Source organism: Globicephala melas, chromosome 19 (assembly GCF_963455315.2).
Source record: "Globicephala melas chromosome 19, mGloMel1.2, whole genome shotgun sequence".
Taxonomy (NCBI): domain Eukaryota; kingdom Metazoa; phylum Chordata; class Mammalia; order Artiodactyla; family Delphinidae; genus Globicephala; species Globicephala melas.
The window spans coordinates 29637182-29659006 of record NC_083332.1 but is presented as its reverse complement, the minus strand read 5'-3'; the positions used below and the strand labels follow the sequence as shown (position 1 = coordinate 29659006).

The 21825-nt window shown below is 39.1% G+C and overlaps 1 protein-coding gene across 9 annotated transcripts in view; it reads right to left on the bottom strand.

The window, feature by feature from the left end:
• Positions 1-3157: 3157 nt before the first annotated feature.
• The window catches only part of CYLD (CYLD lysine 63 deubiquitinase), a 62341-nt gene continuing 43673 nt past the window's right edge, over positions 3158-21825 (bottom strand). For 8 of the 9 annotated variants that reach the window (XM_030832990.2, XM_060288650.2, XM_030832989.2 and 5 more), the window contains 8 exons: positions 21586-21708; positions 18813-18904; positions 17588-17654; positions 12496-12628; positions 11481-11589; positions 10320-10438; positions 9823-10039; positions 3158-8183 (listed from right to left, as the gene is read on the bottom strand). In XM_030832990.2, the coding sequence (XP_030688850.1) occupies positions 7999-8183; positions 9823-10039; positions 10320-10438; positions 11481-11589; positions 12496-12628; positions 17588-17654; positions 18813-18904; positions 21586-21708 (1045 nt within the window). In that variant the 3' untranslated portion in view covers positions 3158-7998. The other variant, XM_060288652.1, reaches the window with a different exon arrangement.

Below are 21825 nucleotides of genomic sequence, written 5' to 3'. Positions count from 1 at the left end.
AAAACGTTATCTACAAAAACAGGCAAACAGGCGGTGGGCTGGGTTTGGTCTCCCAGCCATAGTCAGCAGCCCCCGGTCTGTACTCAGCTATTCCTGTCTGTCGTATCTGGTTGGTGGATATGCTATATATTGATACTTGTGTGCTAATCCTAGCTACATCTCTTCCCGGTGCCACCTTCAGGGATGTCACACTGGCAGCTTGCGATCAGCCGCTGTGAAAGTATTTACACCTCAAAATTGGCAAACGCTGCAGATCAGGGCTTTTTTTTTCTCCCTGGAGAGCTGGCTGTTAAACATTTACCAGCACACCAGCGGCTAATGTGGTCTGAGAAGGCCTCTCTGGGGACGTGAACTCTGCACGGGAACCTGAAACTGCACTTAAGTCTTTCTGCCCTGCAGCTGCCCATCCCACCCACCAGAGGTAACATACGGGACATAGCTTGGAAACAGATCTGAACAAAACAATCTAAAGTTCGCAGAGATGGCCAGAAAGAGTAAAACACACACTTGTTTAAAACGTAGAGATTCCAGTCTCATAACCCCACCACGACACCCTCCACGGAGCAGCCTTGCTTGTCTGTATTCAGCCACGTAGGACGCACAGCTAAGAAGCCATGCGTCGTGCCCCAAGGCCTGGCCTCATTTATTCCACAGGCTGGTGAGACTCTGCCTGCTGTCAAATGGGATTCAATAGGTACAACCTCGGAGGTCACATTCAATGTCTCACAAAGTAGGGAGGGGTGGCAGAGAGGGACTCAGGAGGCCTCCGTGGGGAAGTCAGTTTCAATCCAACCCTTCAAACCTGAGTTCAAACTGCTTTGGAAAAGGCAGTATTTGAAACAGACCTGGGTGCTATTTGTAAGGGGATGGTCTGATGTATAAAATTTAAGAGTTTTCATAAACTCCTAGCAAAGGGTAAGGTCAAAGCAGTGGATGCAACTTGCAAATTTCTGTGGCGCTTTTGTAATGGAGGTCACTGCTGGGTAAATTACTCTACCTTTATGATGTCCAGTTCAGTCTTCACTCACCTAATTACTTCAATGAGACCACAAACTACTCCCTCTTCCGATAAAATTCAGCATTGAGCAACAGCCCTCCAAAAGTGGCAACTTGCACGAACCTGACTGTCCACAGTTCAGTGTAAAGGCTGCCCCCCAAAACACTGAGCCCCTTCCTAAGAGCTTTCCCACCTTCTTACCTTAACAGCCTGGTGGGTTTTCTTTTCTGTTTATGACATCTAAGTTTCTACACACCTTGGAATATTTCCTGAACAGGATAGCATCTTCATTATGCCCCTTGAAGGATATCTTCATTCAAGCCCTCTTCAGAAGTAGTGACATTCACCCTGTTTCCAAATGCTTTCTCTGGCCTCTAGAATACATCCCACATCGATTTCCAAGGCTCTTTCTCAATAGTCTGGGCCATGAGCTTTACAACAGACTTTCTACTTCCCCTTTGGAGCCCGTCCAAGTCCATAGTCCTCTTTATCAGAGCAGAAGTTCCACCAGGGAACGACAGGTGGATTATGTTTCCCTCAGAAAACTGCATTCCCCCGACAAGTGTCCCCCGATCCCGGCTGCATGTTGGACTAATGAAAGGAGCTGTGAAAAATGCCACGTGCCTGTGGCCCCGTTGTCACCGAGCAGGACCCTGTGGAACCTTCCTGGGACAGATGCCTACCCTATATCCTCTGCTTTAGCTCCTCTCTGAAGCACCTAGATAATAGTATCTGATGCTCATTTCCTGAGTTTTTCAGATGCTAAAACCACCACCAAATGGAAGAAGTTTACTACTTGATGATCATGAGCAGTAGCCCCCAGACCTTCTGGCACCTATGGATTGATGACGTTAACCCCTGTGAGACTGCCCTGTTACCTCACCATCAACCAATCAGAATTGTGCATGAGCTGATCACATACCCTGGGACCCTCCCCCCTCACCTGGCCTTTAAAAGTGCTTTGTCGAAACTCTTTGAGGAGTTGGGGGCTTTGGGGGCACGAGCCACCAGTTCTCCCTGCATGGCCCTGCAATAAACCTTTCTCTGCTCTGAACTCTGTTTCAGTTTGTTTGGCCTCACTGTGCAGCAGGCACAGGAACTTGCGTTTGGTAGCACCATCTGCAGACTCCAGTGGGCTCGGATGGGCACAGGCATGAGTTATCTTAAAAGCCTCCATCCGTGAATTCAGTGCGCGGCCAGGATTGAGAACTGCTGCTGTAGGCAGCACAGCCTTTCTCAGGAAAGTGAGGGACAAGAGGCCTCAGCAAGTCAGGAAAGGAGCAGGGAGCCAGGACCCAGGAGAAGAGGCCTAGAGAGGCCATGGTCCTCTGCCAACCGGGTAGCCTGCCTCCAGCAAGGTCTGGCTTTGACTGGCCACATCCACAGGTGGACACAAGCGTATAAACTATCACTGTCTCACTGACACACCCACAAAGAGAAAGAATGGATCTATGAAAAAGCATGAAAACCCTTGAGTCTGAACAAAGGAAAATCTGAGTGATGTTAAAATGGCAAAGTTTCATTATCACCAATGTGTCATTCAGCTATGCATTTCTGAAACAGGAAAGTTCTTGAAGGTTCTATATTCATACGAATATTGCCAACTCAGACCATTCTGGCTTTCTTACCTTGGCATAACAAGTGACTTAAAATACAAGTAGTAATTCCTGTAGAAGGCTTGTTATATCAGTTACCTAAAAGAAGGTAAAAGTTTCGGTCCTTATAGCATCATGTAATCATGCCTCTGGATTATACAGAAAAGTAAACTGTTTAACTGCCTCCTTGGCAGCTGTGAGGGACCAGGACACACTATTCTATAGTGTGTCAACAGTTTTGTGCCCATGTTTAGAGATGAACAACTTCTGGCTGGATTAGAGACTGGTGGATCAGAGCTTGGAGGTACCAGGTTATTTCAAGAAACTACAAGGAGTCATGATGTCAGGAGGCGACCCAGAGGCCACTGGCATATCTCCCACAACAGGAAAAGTCTGTAAGGTTTTCTAAAACAATTGTGATGATGGCAGAGACTTGAGGAAGACACAGGTGTGCCCGGTACAGCATTTTCCTAAAGCAATCTTCTTTCCCGGCACCACTGCAAAAACTTATGAAGTTGTACTCAATTCTAGTCTTCCCATAACCCAAAATCCTTCCCCAAAGAAATCAAGGAAAAGGAACCATACAAATTTAATTTTAATGATACAGAAATAGTATATAGTACATTTCTTTCCACAGCTGCACTTCAATCATCTCTAAAAAATTTAACAAAATTAAGGCTAAATCAGAGCAATCTGATAGTAAAGGGATATTTTATGTGGTTTTATTTTTAAAGAATGTCTTCATAAATATAGAATGTTCATCAGGCCAAAAAAAAAAAATGTTGAACGAGATACCAAATATGGGAAATGCAATACAAAATGTGCCCCTTTATACCGATTTCCTAATAACCACGACTTCCCTGGGAGGTCCCAAATGGGATTTTTTTTTTTTTTAATGAATGTTTCTGACAGGATACTATGACTTTCTGAAGTACTGTAGGCCATTTTAGAAAATAAAACCAAGGACAGTTGAGTCTCCAACACAACCTCTATTGAAAAAATGAAAAGCAAAAGTGGACAGGGTTTAAAAGTGCAGGAGAATTCCATCTGAGACGGCGATGCCCCCAAGGATGATCCCACCATACCTGGCCTTTCCCCCAACCTGTGTTATAGAAAGACTTTAAAATACAGTGAAAACAACTGGCATCACTGACAAGACAGAGAGTCAGGAAAGCAAATGGGGTTCTTGAGTGACCTGCTCCAAATACTGATGTTTATTGTGAACAGGAAGAAGGAATGTCCTTCTTTCCCCCTTTTTCATTATCCTTGGCCATATTTGCTGGTTAGCTTTTTACCACCACTTTCTGACTCAAGAAAGACCCTTCGGCTGTTCCAGGATTTAGAGTAAGATGAAGAGTCTTTTTTCCTCTCTTTTCCCTCCAATAAAGCTTCTGAAAGGAAACTAGACAATGCAGTGCTGACTCCCTGCAGGAAGCCTCGCTCTCTGCAGTCCCAGTCTCTGAGCAGCGACACAAGCCTGCGAGCAGAGAACGCACCTTCACAGGCTGGGTACCACACCTGGTGGCCTTCCCTCCTCCACCACCCCAACTCGCCTTGGGAAATTCCAGGATTATTTTCACTGAAGGAGAATTGTGGGTGTGTTAACATCACTGACCCCTAGAAAAGGTAGTTTTATTTCGTCATTATAAGCCTTAGAGTCCCCCTACTTTAACAAGGACAGTTTATGACCAGAATCTTCTCATACAGGGTTCAAGTTTTCATTGTAAAGTAGCAGCTAGTTAGTTTACATTTTTTTCTATAACTTTGCATAAGAATTTTGTTTTTCCATTTCTTTGGTTCCCAGAGCCTCAATTTCCCCTAAAGAAATTAAATGAAATGCAAATAGCCAGGTAAATAACATCCAATACCCTCTTTAAGTCTTAAGTGTGTTCCAAAGATGGCTAAAACCTCTAGGAAACAGCGGGCTGAGGCATAGATACTAAAATGCATTTCTTATATAAATTCACATGTAAACACAGAGAAACAATATGACAAACATACAATTACCCACGTGAATGTAGAGTAATTAACACAATAACATTCTATGATCACACAATCACATAAGGAGAAGGTATTTGCGAGATCTTTCAGTTCAGTGCATCTCAAATCTGGCTGATCATCAGGGTCACCTGGTTGGGCTTTGACATTTCCTAGACCCCATCTGTGAGGAGTCAGATCCAGCATGCATAGCCAGGGACCCAGAAATTTCTTCTTTTCCTATAAAATTCAACAGTCCCACCCTCTTGCTATATAGAGGAGGACACTAAGGCCCAGAGAAGTCAAGACGTTGCCCAAGACTAACAGAGCAAGCGACAGAGAAAGGGCTAGCACCAGCTCTCTTGTCCCCTTGTCCACCACTTTTTCTGTCACACCTCACTGCGTCCCAGAGCTTTCCCTCGACCTGGTACCCTTGCACTTAGGCTAAGCAGCCTTTAGTAGACATTCTGTTGTTAGAAGTAGGTGGTAAGTTGCCTGAGGGCAGGGACCATGTCTCATGTTCCTTCTGACACAATCCTAGGTTATAAGTGTCTAAGAAATACTTGTTGGCAGGCAGTCCCTCAGCTAAGGCCTCATTCTGTATTTTCCACTCACATCTCTGTCTGCAATCATCCACAGACGCAAAATCATCTAGCTGGATATCGAGATCCACCTGAGGAGGGCAGTAACGCCTCTGAATTTATGAAGGTGCCATGTTCACACAACAGGAATTTGAACGACTACGCAAGTTCCATAAGGATTACCATGCCTTCCCCTTGTTCCTGAATTACGTGAATTATGAAAAAAAAATAATATTAAATGAATCCATGGACAGAAAGAAGTTATTTACCTATAATATTTGGCAAATATGAATTATAAAAATCCTCAACTAGTCCAGGGAGATAATCCTTAGCAACTGTAACAACTATATTTTATTGAGTTTTGTTACTGTTTCTCTTGGTTTGCAATGTGTATCCCTAGTCTTATAAAACATCCTTTTGTGGATGGAGTCAAACTCCTTCATCAAGCTGGTAGCGAGGGACGGAACACATTACGGCATGGCTGCTCTCCCTCCCCACCCCACATGTATAAACTCTCACACACAAGCACACACACACTTACACGTGTGTACTTAATGGAGGTGGGGGAACATGACTTGTTTTATAAATAAGATGATTCTACTATATTGCCATCTTGATTGTAGATATGATACGGAAGAAAGGATAACAAAAACATTTGAAAAGCCAACAGGAAAATATTAAAGAAAATTGAAGGCTGAAAAGTAAATAAATCAACAGGCACATGGGCCACTGGTGCCACACAGCCCAGCCCTGCCTGTGCCCACCTGACACACGGGCCTCTGCTGGACCAGGAACAAGACAGGACTGCGGGGGAGCAGGGAGGACACCCAGGGCCGGAAAGGACCCCGCTTCCCCAGGAACCACCACAGCAGGCCCTGCCTCCCTTTACTGGGTACTCCCTCCCCAGACAATGCTAAAAGAGCTGTCAGCATTCTTCAGCTAATGCTTGAAGAGTCTGTCCTTAGAAATCATTTATGGATGAGGCCCCTCCCACTTGAAAGCGCCTCCACCCGCCTCGGGACACGGCACAGGCACCCTCACAAGTCCTCTTCAAGTCTTCCGCCGCGAGGGGCCGGGCACGGCAGAGCTTCCTCAACTTGTACTTTGTTGTAATTTTTACAGGAAAGGCACTGTCTTCTCTTTTTTAACTGTTAAGTCCAGTCCTACCCAGATATAGAGTCCTAGTCACTCCTCCAGACAGCCTTTTCAAATCACATTGATAAGCTCCTTCATCCATTTCCTCCCCAGCACGTACTGATTACGCGGTGACTGGACTTCGGAAGGTCAGGACTGGGTGGGACCACAGACATCCTGTGTCCCATGCTCCTCACCTGCCCCAGGGTGACAGGGCGGGGTCACCCCCACCCCCCAATCTAGGAACCATCTCACCCCCCACCCAGGCACTGAGCAAAACTTCACGCACAAGTTGCGGACTTCTTCATTCCAAAACTGAAAAAATCACGATATGAAAGAACTTTTTGTACCTTATTATGATTTATAAAGCTAATAAATATTAGGAAAATGGAATGACAGAACCAAAAAGTAAACGTGATTTGGAAAAGAAACAATTGCAGGGTTTGCAAGGATTCTCTCCCTTTTTTTGGACATTCAATGTTTTATGAAGTCATATGCTAGACACACGACAGCCTCTGCCTTTCCGCGCGGTTGGGAAGTCATTCCAGAGAGACGATGACGCCATACAACACATCCCACGGCACTTACATTTACAGCCTATGCTTCTAGTCTACAACAGACACACACTACGGATATTAGCTACAAAAACATTCATCTTCTACTTATCTAATCAGGAGGAAGGCAAAGCTGCTGCTAACATTTCAATAAAATATCTGATTCGTAATGGTCATTATCTCAAGGGAAATCAGATGGAATTTAATGCGGGTACTGATCTAAGTTCTGGACAGTCTTATCTAAAATAGTAGAGGTTTAGATATCCAATACATCTCTTCAGGGAAATTTTAATGAGTGATTCTATATGCCAAATTTATTTTCTTATGAACCATATATATTTGTGTAGGAATATATTTATCACCCCAACGCTTTAATAAAACTTACTGTGCCCTGTTGCATACAATAGAGAGCCTTAAAAAAAAAGCTGTTAGCTGACAGTTACTACTATGAATGTAGAGCTTCAATTGCTGTATACGCTAATCCTCCAGGAAAACTACATCCAAAATGGACATTTTATGACAAAATCACTCATTTATATCAAAACCAGAACAAATAGAAAACACCACTAAGGGAATTTAAATACTTTTCTGACCACTACTGCAGAAACACAGAAACTCAGCAGATTTCAGACATGCAGGAATCAGCACTATACAAGGAAGAATTAACAAATCAAACTCAGTACAACTTTAATAACTGGATTGAAAGTAGACTCTTAATAAAACCAAAATATATCCTCCTCAAGGCAACCATCAGCTACAAAGGAAAAATGATTTCATATCCTTGGTCCATAAAGAAGACACATTTATTTACATTCTCAATGGACTAAAAGAGGTTTTAAACTGTCACAATTAAAATTTTATGCTTCCAAAAATATCTTATGATCAATGCACTTAACTTAAAGCTTCAGGTATTAATAACTTCATTTAGGCATCTTAAAAAACCAACACAAACATACTTTCTAGAGTGCAAAATGCTTCTTATTAAATACTTTAGTAACACAAAAGCAATTTGTTTTTAAACGCAGGAATCCTCTTCTGAAGGATCATCACCACAAAGACATCCATTGCCGGCAATGGACGTTGAACAAATCTGCCAGCTCGCGTGAAATGCAACATTAAAATTGTGCATTGGGTTTCTGCACCTGTCCAGATGACCCCGTTTATTTGTACAAACTCATTGTTGGACTCTGGTACATGCACATGTATGCATCACAAAGAAGTCTTCGTGCACAGCCTTGGATTCTTCTGGAGTCCAAGGAATGCAGATCTTCTAGAGACATTTTCAAGTACTCTCCTACTTCTGGGCATGGGGTAACCTGAGGAATGTTGAAGCCATTCTGACCACCTACGGAAAAGAGGAAGAGCTGTATTTAGGGCAGTCAAGTTCTAAACCCTTTTGCTGTCCTGCCCCACCAAAGTAATTTTACAATTCCATAATTTAGTTAAGGCTAATTCCCAGGACCTGAAAGACCTTATTTTACTTCTGATTTCTAGAAGTTAAATTCTCTTGTTAACTCCTGACAGTCTCATTTCTTGGTTTCTGAAAGGATTCCAGGACCAACAGTGAATACTATTGATAAAAGGACACATATCCTGAGCAAAGTCCAAAACCTACTTCCCAGGCTTCTCTGTGTATTCAATCAGGGAATAATGTTACACACACATACGTACACGCACTCAACTCTTCACATTCCCAAATCCCTTCCCAGACGCAAGCACCCCTCCCTGTATGCTTTACCATGAGCCTGTCCAGTTTAGGGCAGATCTAGTAAAATGAATACCATTTTATCCCGCTAAATTTAAAATATGTATTTGTGTGATTCTCGCAAGGTTTTGTTCTACATTTCGTTAGACTGAATGAAGATGCTATGAGGCGTGGTCTTAGGGATTCCAGGAAAGGCTTTAGCCTCCCAGTGGCTTTTCTAAAATCGCCTGGAACCCTTGTGCTTTTGAGTTACATGGCTAAATGCAAATTTTAACTGGGGTAAGGACCTATTTACAGTTGGGGCTGTGCTATATCCCTCAACCGTCTGAGAGTTGAGAAAACATTGAGAACCCTTGGGGTACAGCTTGGGCATCTGATCAAGAGGCTGCCACAAGTGGCGTCCTAGGTCACCAGAGGGCCACACCAGAAGACTCGGGGTCTGGAGCGTGAGAGTGACTAAAGGAAAAACGGAAGAGAACTGGAAGTACGTGTAAGTCACAACCTGGCCTAGGACCAGTCCTAATCTGTAAACTCTATACAGGCAGGGGTACAGCTGTTTTGACAACTGTTTCATTTTTGAAACCTACTAGAGCCCCAGGCACTTCACATGCACTCATTAGGTATTTGTTAAATAATGACTAAACATCCTAGAAAGCAGCCTAGAAGGTACAGTATGTTCCCCACTTAAGGAAGACAGATTACACACAGAATAAGCTTATTTTTCCAAAGAAGACATTTACTTCTATTCTTAGCTTTGTCATCTAGAAGACAACAGAAAAAACATAAGCACCGAGGTCAGAAAGACTGAATTAAATACAAGCTCTGAGACCTTAGGCACCTTAAATCTCAGCTTTAGTAAGAGAAAAATAGGAATCATTCCCATCTTGCAAGGATTTAGGTATAATGACGTAAGGTACCTCCCTGACAGCTTGGCACGTAGGTATTTAGGAAATGGTGACTATGGTACAGAAAATAAGAGAAGCCTGAAAGTCAAAGATGACAAAGCTGAAAACCTTTCAGCCCTAAAGAAAGAAATTTCCGGTTCTTTTTTTTTTCTTTTTTTTAAAAGACTCTATGCATGTCAAAATATCACAACAATATTATCCCTTCGTTTAGTAGCAGGGCTGTTAATGCATTTCAAGATTTCGGACTACGTCACCAAGATATTCCTGAACGGCTTTTCCCAACACTATCTTATTACTCAGACCAGGCTAGCCCACTATGGTTATCCCACTACAAACTCAAATGGTGCCACATGTAGAAAAGGTCTGGAAAGTACCATCCCGATCAGCCATGCTGTCAAAGAAGAGCCAGGCAGAGTCGTCTTTCCCGTACTTCACAAAAGCGACATAGTGGCTTGTTTCTATGCAGAGGACAGCAAATAACTCCATCTTCTGACGGGGGATGCAGCCGTGTCTCCAATCCCAGTCAGGTAAATCTTTGGGAAGTGACACTGGGTTATATTTATGATTCAGCCTCTTGGGATGAAGGTGGACCTGAAAGGGAACATGAAGAGAATGCCATTAAGAAGCCAAACTCAATGTTTGACGGGAATGAATGCCACTTACTCTAATTGAATACATCCTCACAAAGAGCAACTGAGTACTTGACAGAAGTCCATCAAATCAGCAGAGGAGGCATAAACAATACCATTTAATTATGGAATTTTTAAAGTTAATTATGATTCTGAAAACTTTTCAAAACCTGAAATCTGTTTAAACTACAAATGATTCACTGTTTATTAAGAGAATATCCATTAAGTGAAGTCAAACTTACTTGAGTGTTGCAGGTTTTACAAAACTGCTTGATTTTTCCAGCTGAGATGTCAGGGTCATCGTAGCATTCTCGACACTCATACATTGCGAGCCCTCCACATATCCGGCACTGCCTAGGGGCTGAAAACGTTGGGGGTGGCGGGGAGTTAAGGGGTCTTTAAAAATGTATTCTTTCATTAAAAAAATTAAAAAGAAAAGTTAAGCTTTAAAAAGGATAATGCTCATGGACTCAGTGAAATCCACCCCTCCCCATCCCCATCAACTTATTGGATTTTCTTGGATTCAGGATATCTTTAAAAACATTTTCTCTGACCAAATGACAATTTTTTAAAAATAATATATTCTAGAGTGTTTCCCCGATAATAAAATTTCTATTGATGAATATGCAAAAATACAAAAGAGTATAAATAAGAAAACCGAAAGCATCTACAATTTCAGTTAGCAAGAGACAACCACTGTCAATCCAACTGTGAATTTTCTCAGATAATTTTATATCTGCACACTCATATAACTCGGCGCACGTGTGTGTGTGTGTGTGTGTGTGTGTGTGTGTGTAGCTCCTCTTATAGAAAATATCAGCATACTCTCCTTTTCACTTATCATTACATCATGACCACTTTCATATAACACTGGTCTTCAAAAACATGAATTTTAATGGCAGTAGTTTTGTTGTAGAGATACACCATAATTCACTTAACTACTCTCATTAACATATAGAGTGCTTCTAATTTCTTACTCATAAACCATTTACATATGAAATATTGATTTACATGTCTGATTATTTTTTCAGAATAAATCTTTTTTTTTTTTTTTTTTTTTGCGGTACGCGGGCCTCTCACTGTTGTGGCCGCTCCCGTTGCGGAGCACAGGCTCCGAACGCGCAGGCTCAGTGGCCATGGCTCAGGGGCCCAGCCGCTCCGCGGCATGTGGGATCTTCCCGGACCGGGGCACGAACCCGTGTCCCCTGCATCGGCAGGCAGACTCTTAGCCACTGCACCACCAGGGAAGCCCCCAGAATAAATTTTGGTATAGTATTTCCAGGCTCTTCAGATACCAAACTGTCCTTTAGGAAACTCATATCCTGTTAGACTCACATTCACAATTAACGTGAATGACCTGACAGACTATTTCTGAAAAACAAACAAAAAAATCTTATACTTACTGTCTTCAAGTAAATCTGTTATATTTAATTCCAGAGAAGGAAAAATTTTTTTAAATAGTTTAAAGTCTTTTCCAAATCGAGGCATCTGAATAATCAGACATGATGGTGCCTAAAAAAAAAAGATACATAATTTTAGAAGCAAAACGCTGAAAAAAAATTTCCCTGAAATAGTTGATTGTCAAACCAAGCAGTGGTTCCACCATAACATGGATGGCTACTCCGTGTTCACAAATGGGATCCACGTGTGAAATGGACTGTGAAGGCAGAGCACCACGGAGCCACAAGCCTCAAGTAGTCCAAGATCTATGGACATGTGGACACGGAAGTCAGGCAGTTCAACAACCTTGGGTCTCAAATAATATGATGACCATGCAGAGTCATCTACTTTGGGTTTATATTTTTTAAAGGCTTTGGAAAAACCTGAAGGACACTATTCCTTATATTTCAACAAATAAATAACGGTAACTATTAAGGTTTTACCAGAACATTCCTTCAGAGATGGATACAATGAAAATGAACCACAAGCATGTACTACTAAGATCATGAAGATACTCAGTAAACAGTAAAAGAAAAGTAATTTAAATCACTTGTTCATTTACAGTAAGTGAATTTTGTTTTTTATTGAAGGAGGAAAAATAAACATTTTTTTTGATATATTTGGATAATATGCTTGGGTAAAATTTTTAATTGGGTAAAATGTTAAGCTGGGTGAAAGGACAACAACAACAAAAAAAAGCAAATCTTCTTTGCTTTAAGCTACTTAAAAGTTTTCAAGTTACAAATTAGAATGATATTTTCTATGGCACCAAAAATCTAAAAAGTTCAGTCAATTCTAAGGTATTTTCTACATGGACAAAGTTGAAGCATGGCATATTTTTTTTAAAATTTGTGTTTTGTTAACAATTTGTGCTCCTAATTGTTCTCAGTAGGTTAAAAGTAATAGTTATAGAAGCTATAGTTGTCTGGAGAACCCTAATGACTTGCATAAAAAATACAATAAGTAATTATCACTAACCTCAGCAAATTTCAGGTTGCTGTTGATAAAAGACCATTCTAATAATTGCTGAATTGTAGGAACTCCAACTTTCTCATTTTTTTCCATAAAAATCTGATAGAAGTAACAATCTTGAACTTTCTGACCTGCTGATCTAAAAATATGCAGAAAAAAGCCAGATAATTTATTTATGAAATGCATCAAAAAATGAAGTGGTTCCAGAGGCATTTGAGAACAGAAAAACTGTTGAGAACAGAAACCGATGGTGCAACTCTGACCATAAAACCAATGGTGCAACTCTGACACTCAGAACAACAGGGGCAGAGACAATCATTTAGATAAAATAATTAAATGTACTTATGCATAAGACCTTGCAAATGATTTCTTGTTTAAGTTCTCATATTGAAAAGCTGCCTTAGTGATTAGAAGAAAAATAATGCAATAACATCCACAGTCAAGAAGCACTGTGTGAACAATAAAAACCAGAAGCTAACATCACTTGGTTCAACTTAACCACCGAAGCTAGAAAGGAAGCAAACTGCATTTAATGCTTGAAACAGGAAAGTTAATTTGTACATGCCTGAATGGGGCAGACCCTAAGAGACCTTCCAGATGTAACTTTTCATTTCTAAAATAAAGGCCCTGAGATCTGGGGAAGGATAATCCTTCCCAGTAACTCAAAATCAGAGCCACGTATAAAACCCAGGTGTCCTAACAACTGCTTACTATTCTTTGCACTAAAGCATGCTGTCTCTTTAGATGGTCACTCACTTATTCAACAAACACCAAGTTAGGGCCCACTATATGCCAATCACCGTGTTACCCTTATATTGAACATTTTCCCTTCTAAATATTTTACTTCAGAATGCATGAAAATTCAAGACTAACTCTACTAAAAGAATCAATAATCTTTCAATTTACTATTTACCCTTTTTAGCAGAATTTCTGCATATAGAATCAGACTGTTTACAATTAGATTTATAAGTACAGTTCAAGATTTTGAGGGAAAAATATTAACATAGTTTTCACAATAAAATCTCAGCTATTGAGAGGCCAACCTCAGAAACCCTCAGTTTCCCAAAGCAACTTATAGCCTGAAATAAACACAACTTATTGGGTAACAAAGCAAAGATTCTTGGGACGCTACAACAAAAAAAGAAAAAAATGATAGCCAAAAAACCTGAAGGTTATGCTGTACCAATATTTTAATTGGTTACAGATGACAATAAAAGGCCAGCATTTTTCTGGCCAAAAAGCAAAAAAGCATTACCAAAAAAAGCCATTAAAAAAAGCCAAAAAGCCAAAAAGCATTAAAAAAAATTAATAGGTAACAGAAAAAATAAGACTGGAAACTAAGAAAGCAGAAAGTAGTAGAGGTCAGTAGTTGCAAAAATTAGAAATAATAATAGTGATGGGGAGGGGGATGGTGGTTGGAGGGAGCATGGAGTGGCAAACACGAGAGATGGGAACCAGAAATGAGGATGTAATACCAACAGCTTTGGGATACTGGGACAGAAAAACTGGAGGCGGTGAGGGGGGCAGCAACCACTCAAACCTCATAACTAAAGTTTTAGAAGGCTAATATCCTAGGGTAATTAGCTGGGCATTAAGACACACATATAAAAGAATCACAACAAAACTGGTGCTGTTGTACAAAATCATGAAATTTACATTGCTGTTTATCACCAAAAACATCTAAGAGCAGAAGGGTACAAATGTTGTATTAACCTTAAAAGAAAACAGACGTCTACAGAGAAGACAAAAGTATCCATGGGTTTGCATAATATTGGTCTATCTACCTTTGTAACACAGACCATAATGGGTAGTCAACTAAAACTTTTTACAGATTCTGGATTATCTAGTACTATGGAATATAGCATATCCATGTAATAAGAATTGCCAGTTCTATTGTTCTATAATGAGAGGTACTCAGTAATACAACCTGAATATTCCCTTATATCTGCTTCCTGATGCTGATCTTATTCCGGTTATTTTTCTTGTAATGCTTTACCTCCATCCATTAGCCTCTCGCATTAGTGGCTATGACTTTAGCTTCACCTTAGCACCCCATACACAGTAATTATTATTACTACTATCATCGTTGTTATTGTTTTTAAGTATGAAGGCTTTACTTACCCACATTTACCAATTTCTTGCTTGGCTTTCTTGTTTCTTGCATATCACTCCTTTATTCTAAATTCAGTTTTATGTTATTAAAGTACACCCTGTAATAAGTCTCTGACTGGTAATTTAGTCTTGGTTCTTCCAGCTCAGGAATTTTATGCATCTTTATTCTTAGAAATTAAGTCTGTCAAAAATTCCAAAAAATCTTCAGCTATTATCTCTTGAAATATTGCTTCTTCCCTATTCTCTCTAGTGTCTCCTCCTACAATGACAATTAGAATTTGTCTTCCATGTCTCTTATCTCCTCTTTCTGGTTTTCTAACTCTTTATCGCTTTGGGCTACATTCTGGGTAATTTCTTCAGATCTATCTTTCAAGTAAGCAATTCTCTCTTTAGCTGTGCATACTGCATTCAGTGAGGTACCCTCTCCCAGCCATATATACATATATGGCTATATATATATAACTACATATATAGTTTTTTATTGTATTTTGGGGAGTTTTATTTTTGTTTATTTTTCTTTGTTATCAAATCTGCATTTATCCTCCATAGGTATCTAAGTTCTTCTTTTTTCTCTTAAGCTATTTAAGAATATTCATATTAAGAATATCATTTTAGAATAGTCTCTTTTAGACTACTTTACTATTTCAAGGTTTTAAGGTACTCATCCTCCTATTTGTTGCATCAGCTGATGCTCCCTCAGTCAGGAAGACAGGCTCATGGAGGGGAAGAATGACACTTGGGAAAAAAACGCTAACTTTTAAAGTATTTTTTTTTTATCTTTTTATAATCTTCAAACTAGTGATTCTCAATATGAAGAGGCTGCTGAATGGGGAGGAGAGGCAGAGCTTCCCAGGGCCCTCTTCAAACTCCACAAGACCTTCAGACACTGAGACATATTCCTATATGTGACTGACCCTTCTTCACCCACTCTGAGAATCACTGCAGTATTCATCCTATGTACATCCTGTGCTCTGCAGTATTCATCCTATGTAACACACCAGGAGTGTATTACAATCCAAGGTGTGTTGGGCTATGCAAAAAAAGAATGAAAACTGTTTTAATCATCTGAAATTTAACTCTTCAAGATGAAAAACAGAAGTGATTTTTTTCCTCCCAAATTGCCTGGCAGATTTCCTACATCATGTATTTAATATATATTTCCTTCCTCCTTTGTGTTTGAAGGTCGACTTATAAAATACTGAAATACCACATATAGTTAATTCTATATCTGGGCTTTCTATTCAATTCTATCTATCCAATTTCTAATTGTATACCAGTATCACACGGTTTTAAATGTCTGTTGTTTTGTCTTTATAGCTTATAATAGAGTTCTTTAAAAAAAAAAACTGCAATGTTTTCACCCATTTCATCTTGTAGAGAATTCTAAAATCATTTTACTAAGTTCCAGGGAAAAAAAAAAAGTTAAGATCTTGATTATGTACAAGTTATTTTGTAAACATTAACATCCTTAAGTTATTTAATCTTCCTACCTGGAACACAATCTTTCTCACTAATTAATTAAATCACCTTTTAGCTCTGTGCAAGTCTTCTTTAAAAACCTATCTCAGTAAAATTGATTTCTTAGCATTTTATACTTTCATGAAGTATGAAATTATCTCTTTTTCATATTTGCTAGTGGGGATACCAGAATATGACTGATTTCTCCATGGTTTTTTCCTGCATGGTCAAATTACAAATTCTTGTGTTAATACTAGTAGTTTCTAAACAATTCTCTAGGATTTTCTGGGTATACATATAGCTATGACCTTATCTGAATAGATAATAAATATATCCTATCTTATTTCATTAGCTAGAACTTCCAAAATAACATCAAACTATAACTTCAGTACTGTCCACCCTTCCCTCCATCCTTCTTACTCATCAATTTGACACTGGCATCAAAGAATATCACTTAAGACACTGAAATGAGTAAGAATACTTGTCTGTGATTAGGTTTTAGGGAAGTAAATAGTATATAAGCAAGATTTTTCAACAAAGAAACCCAGACTAAAATGTAAAAAGGCCCAGCATTCAATCTGGAAAGTTCATCAGTTTAGAACATCTCACCAAGAACTTCACTGTATTAGATTCAAGGCTTTCACTGAAGATGGGGGGAAAAAAGACCAAGTTATAAAACTGAGAAGAGAGCTAATTTAGAGCTAAATTAATTCTTTGACTAATGGGTTGTCAAAAACAGTGCTCCCACAGTGTTTGATTGAGTTTGAATAATATTCTCTTAAAAGGATTCATTAGGGCTTCCCTGGTGGCGCAGTGGTTGAGAGTCCGCCTGCCGATGCAGGGGACACGGGTTCGTGCCCCGGTCTGGGAGGATCCCACGTGCCGCGGAGCGGCTGGGCCCGTGAGCCATGGCCGCTGAGCCTGCGCGTCTGGAGTCTGTGCTCCGCAACGGGAGAGGCCACGGCAGTGGGAGGCCCACGTACCGCAAAAAAAAAAAAAAAAGGATTCATTAATTTAAATTACAAAAATATTTACAGGGCTTCCCTGGTGGCACAGTGGTTGAGAGTCCGCCTGTCGATGCAGGGGACACGGGTTCGTGCCCCGGTACGGGAAGATCCCACATGCGGTGGAGCGGCTGGGCCCGTGAGCCATGGCCACTGGGCCTGAGTGTCCAGAGCCTGCGCTCCGCAACGGGACAGGCCACAACAGTGAGAGGCCCGCGTACCGCGAAAAAATATATATATATATTTATATACAGTTTTATAAGAAAACGATTTGCAATAGTGCTTATTACTGGGGTTAAAATTAAAAGCACAAATTTACACTGGATTTGTTCCTCAAGTTAAGTATGATACTATGGCAAAGATAATGATTTAAATTAATTTGCATTGCAGGAACCTAACATATTGAGATCCCTAAATAAATACAATATTAAGTAATCATTAAGGAAATCATTTCTACTGAATGATGGCAGTGGAAATGAGGACTATCTATTTTTTCCAATGCTTCTGTAACAGTTTAAAATTACCTTATCTTTAACAATGGTTCTACCCTTAAAATATGATGAAACAGAATATTCAAGAATTCTTCAGGATCTAGGAGAAAATAAAAAATCAAATAAGTCACAGACAAGATTTTTAAATCATTCTATTTTTTTATAACAGTCATATTCCTATACAGAATTCAATTTCATAATCAATATTATTTCCATTAAAAGCATAGTTCTCAAGTTTTCCTAACAAACTACAAAGGATATTTAAATGATATGATAAAGTATTATGTGCCAATTTTGTTATAACTTTATTATATTTCAAAGGGTATAATAATTCACATATAGGGAAATAATTTTAATTTCTTTGGGAGGGGCTTAAGATAAGTGTAATAAAACCTGATGTATGACCTTATCTTTCCTGTTATTTAAATAATTATCAAGTCTGTAACTATTATAGCTAGTATGCTGTTAATACATTCAAAGTCAGGAGTTGAATCTCTGAGTAAACTCATTAGCTACGAATAGATTAAAACACTGTCTCTGACCATAAACTTAATCCTAATCAGCCATTTGTAACTCCCTTTATAACAAGGAAGGCTAAGTGAGAAATGTGGATGACTCAGTGCAACTCTTCAACCCTGAAAAGAAAACAACTCCGAATATCATCGCTGGACGGAAAGATCTCCTTATTTATTCATAATATACTAAAACCAGCCAGCTTCTTAAAGGGGTTCATTATTCCACATATCACTCACTTTTAGAAAAGAGAAAGCATTTACAAAAAGAAAATTGTACACCACATAGAAAAAAATTATATTTTAATATATAATCCCCAAAACTACACAGATATAACATTTCAGCCAACAATTTAGCATTTATGCTTTCAAGTTACTTTTAATGCCTATCCTATAAATTAAAACAGTCACCTTGGGCTTCCCTGGTGGCGCAGTGGTTGAGAATCTGCCTGCTAATGCAGGGGACACAGGTTCGAGCCCTGGTCTGGGAGGATCCCACATGCCGTGGAGCAACTAGGCCCGTGAGCCACAGCTACTGAGCCTGCGCGTCTGGAGCCTGTGCTCCGCAACAAGAGAGGCCGCGATAGTGAGAGGCCCGCGCACCGCGATGAAGAGTGGCCCCCGCTTGCCATGACTAGAGAAAGCCCTCGCACAGAAACGAAGACCCAACACAGCAAAAATAAATTAATTAATTAATAAACTCCTACCCCCAACATCGTCTTTAAAAAAAAACAAAAAACAGTCACCTTTTTCTTCAGAGGTAAATCCTGATGCAGCCTCAACTTTTTCAAGTATTTTCCTCAGTTTCATAATCTTTGTTGCACATACGTATCCATATCTATGTTAGTAAAAAACTATTAATTAATATTAGCAAATATATTAAATTAATATAACACATTTTTTATTGAAGGACAGTTGGCTTACAATGAACATAACACATTTTGATAATCAAATATTTCTTATGTAACTCCAGTGTGTCATAAATTAGTAAGCTTAATAAGTATTTCAGAAAATACAATTATAAGCTTCTTCTTGAGGTTTGAAAATTTTAAAATCTATAATCAGAATTATCTCAGACACTATGATAACCTAAAAATAACTATCATATACTAATAAAAGAAAAAAATATTTTTCATTTATGATGACTGTTTTTTTAATACTATTTTACTTAAGGAATTAAAACATGTACTTTACAAAACAGGATATACAATTTTGAGAGAGAATCCTTTTAATGCTGTACTAAAGGATGAAATAGCTACCAAGGGGGATGGAAAAGGGCAGTGATAAGAAAGTGAAATTCTAAACTCTGCAATCAAACCAGTCATCGTAACTATGACACTTTCTCTTATCTTTCTCTGAATACAGGATACATTCAATAAGCTTCCTGTCAATCCTTGACAAAATTCTCATTCTAAAAATGGCTTCAGAAGACAGCTTAGAGGCCACCATGGGCTTCATAAGAGCAAGTCAGAACCACCTAATCTTATATCCATTTTTCATACCGGCTATCCACTCACTCATTAGCTCTTTGTGGCCAACATATATTGAGCATCTACCACTTACAAAGTAACCTAACCTTTCAGTCACTGGGAAAACAAAAATGAATAAGGTGAAAAAACAGGGTCTCTGCCTGCGAGAAGCTTGAAACGGAGAAAGCACGTGTTTCAGTACCAAGTAAAACCAGTTAGTTATAATCTAGATATGACTGCGGCAGACACAGGGAATCTTGATCAAAACAGGGCATCTGACAAGCTTCTTGCTGTGGACAGGGTGACAAAGTCTGACGAACCATGATTCTTGACTGGTTGGACAACAGTATTCAAAGAACATTTATTAACGGACTTATGGTGTTTTGGAAGGAAAGAAGGAAGTGGTAACATGCCTTAGAGTTTTGGATTTAATCTGTCTCGTTCTAGTATCAATCACTTGGGGGGAAAATAGACAGTATGTTTAAAATTTGCATTTATACAAATATAATACAAAATAACTGATGTAAAACTCAAGATTCATAATTATCTTAAGGGGGTAAAAACTACAGTTATTTTCATCATTACAGAATTCAAAGAAAACAAAAGATACAAGTAGGAAATTTATTCACCTATAATATACTTTCCTAGTCATGTTATATAGTAGGTCATTCCGAATGCTCATTATATTTCAGTGTTCTGCATTTTGGGGTCAAAATCTTACATCAAACTATTTTTTATTTTAATTGTTAAATAATAAAAGTATGTCACAAAATTTAAATTTATCTTAATATGGACTTTAAATTACATAGTTTGCTCCCTATATTCCTAAAAGAACAGATTTGTTTTGTGATCTATGGCCCTGACTCTTCATAGTTTAAATTTTACACTGTGACATTATCACACATTCCTCCTACCACTTAACAAAAGTCCTTACTAGATGTCTTGTACTTATACCATTACAAATTGCTTCCTGTGGCCAAAGAAAGACATACTTATAATTCTTAAACTAGGAGATAACCAAAAACATCACCTTTTTAAGAGAAGTGGAGGGAGGCCTAAATATTTTCCTTTAACCAAGAAATGTGTTAATAAAATACATCTTATTTATTTCTAACATAAAACTATTAAATACTTGCTACTCTATAAATAAAAATGTCCCTTGCTGCTATTCATTCAGATAAAATTAAGTTTAAGAAGCCAGATCATACCGATTAAACTAATACGCATGATTACATTCGGGGTAGTATTGAAGATAAGAATCCCAAATACCTTATATCAGCTTTTATAAACCTACTGTAATTGCTGAATTGTAATACACTCTACCAAAATGGTTTAATCACTTCATGGCATACACTATGTGCTACACTTTGGCCAGATTTAAAATGTTAAAGAAGTAAAGACAGTACAACGGGACTTCCCTGGTGGTGCAGTGGTTAAGAATCCTCCTGCCAATGCAGGGGACACAGGTTCGATCCCTGGTCCGGGAAGATCCCACATGCCACGGAGCAACTAAGCCCGTGCGCCACAACTACTGAGCCTGTGCTCTAGAGCCAGCGAGCCATAACTACTGAGCCCGCGCACTGAAACCACTGAAGCCCATGTGCCCTAGAGCCCGTGCGCTGCAACTGCTGAGCCCACACCCCGCAACTACTGAAGCCCGTGCACCTAGAGCCTGTGCTCCGCAACAAGAGAAGCCACCGCAATGAGAAGCCCGTGCACCGCAACAAAGAGTAGTCCCTGCTCACCACAACTAGAGAAAGCCTGTGTGCAGCAATGAAGACCCAACGCAGCCAAAAAATAATTAAATAAATAAAATAAAAATTAAAAAAAATAAATAAAAGTAGCAACAAAGACTGAACAGAAATCTTCTTAAAAAAAAAAAAAGACAATACAAGGACCGAAAGTTAAAAAAGATGTTAATACATCATCGAGAGAACTAATTCTCTCCCATTTCTCATTAAAGGAAAGCAGGGAATAAATTAATTACTGTACCAAAAAATAGCACCTAGGATACCACACCTAAAGGCAAAAATAACTATCTTCTACTTACATTCTCAGAGGATTAACGATTTCTGTCCTCAGCAGCTCTTGAGTTTCACTATAATATTCTACGTCATTCTTTTCTTTGGGTCTAAGTAACACAGTGTCCAGAACAGAACTAAAAGCAAACAAGCTGCAAAATAAAAAGAATATTTTTCCTCATGCTGTAAATGTACTAATTTTTGAGAAACCCATACTAAAAAGAATATGAAGAGAAAAATCACAAACTCTGGAGAACAAATAACATGCA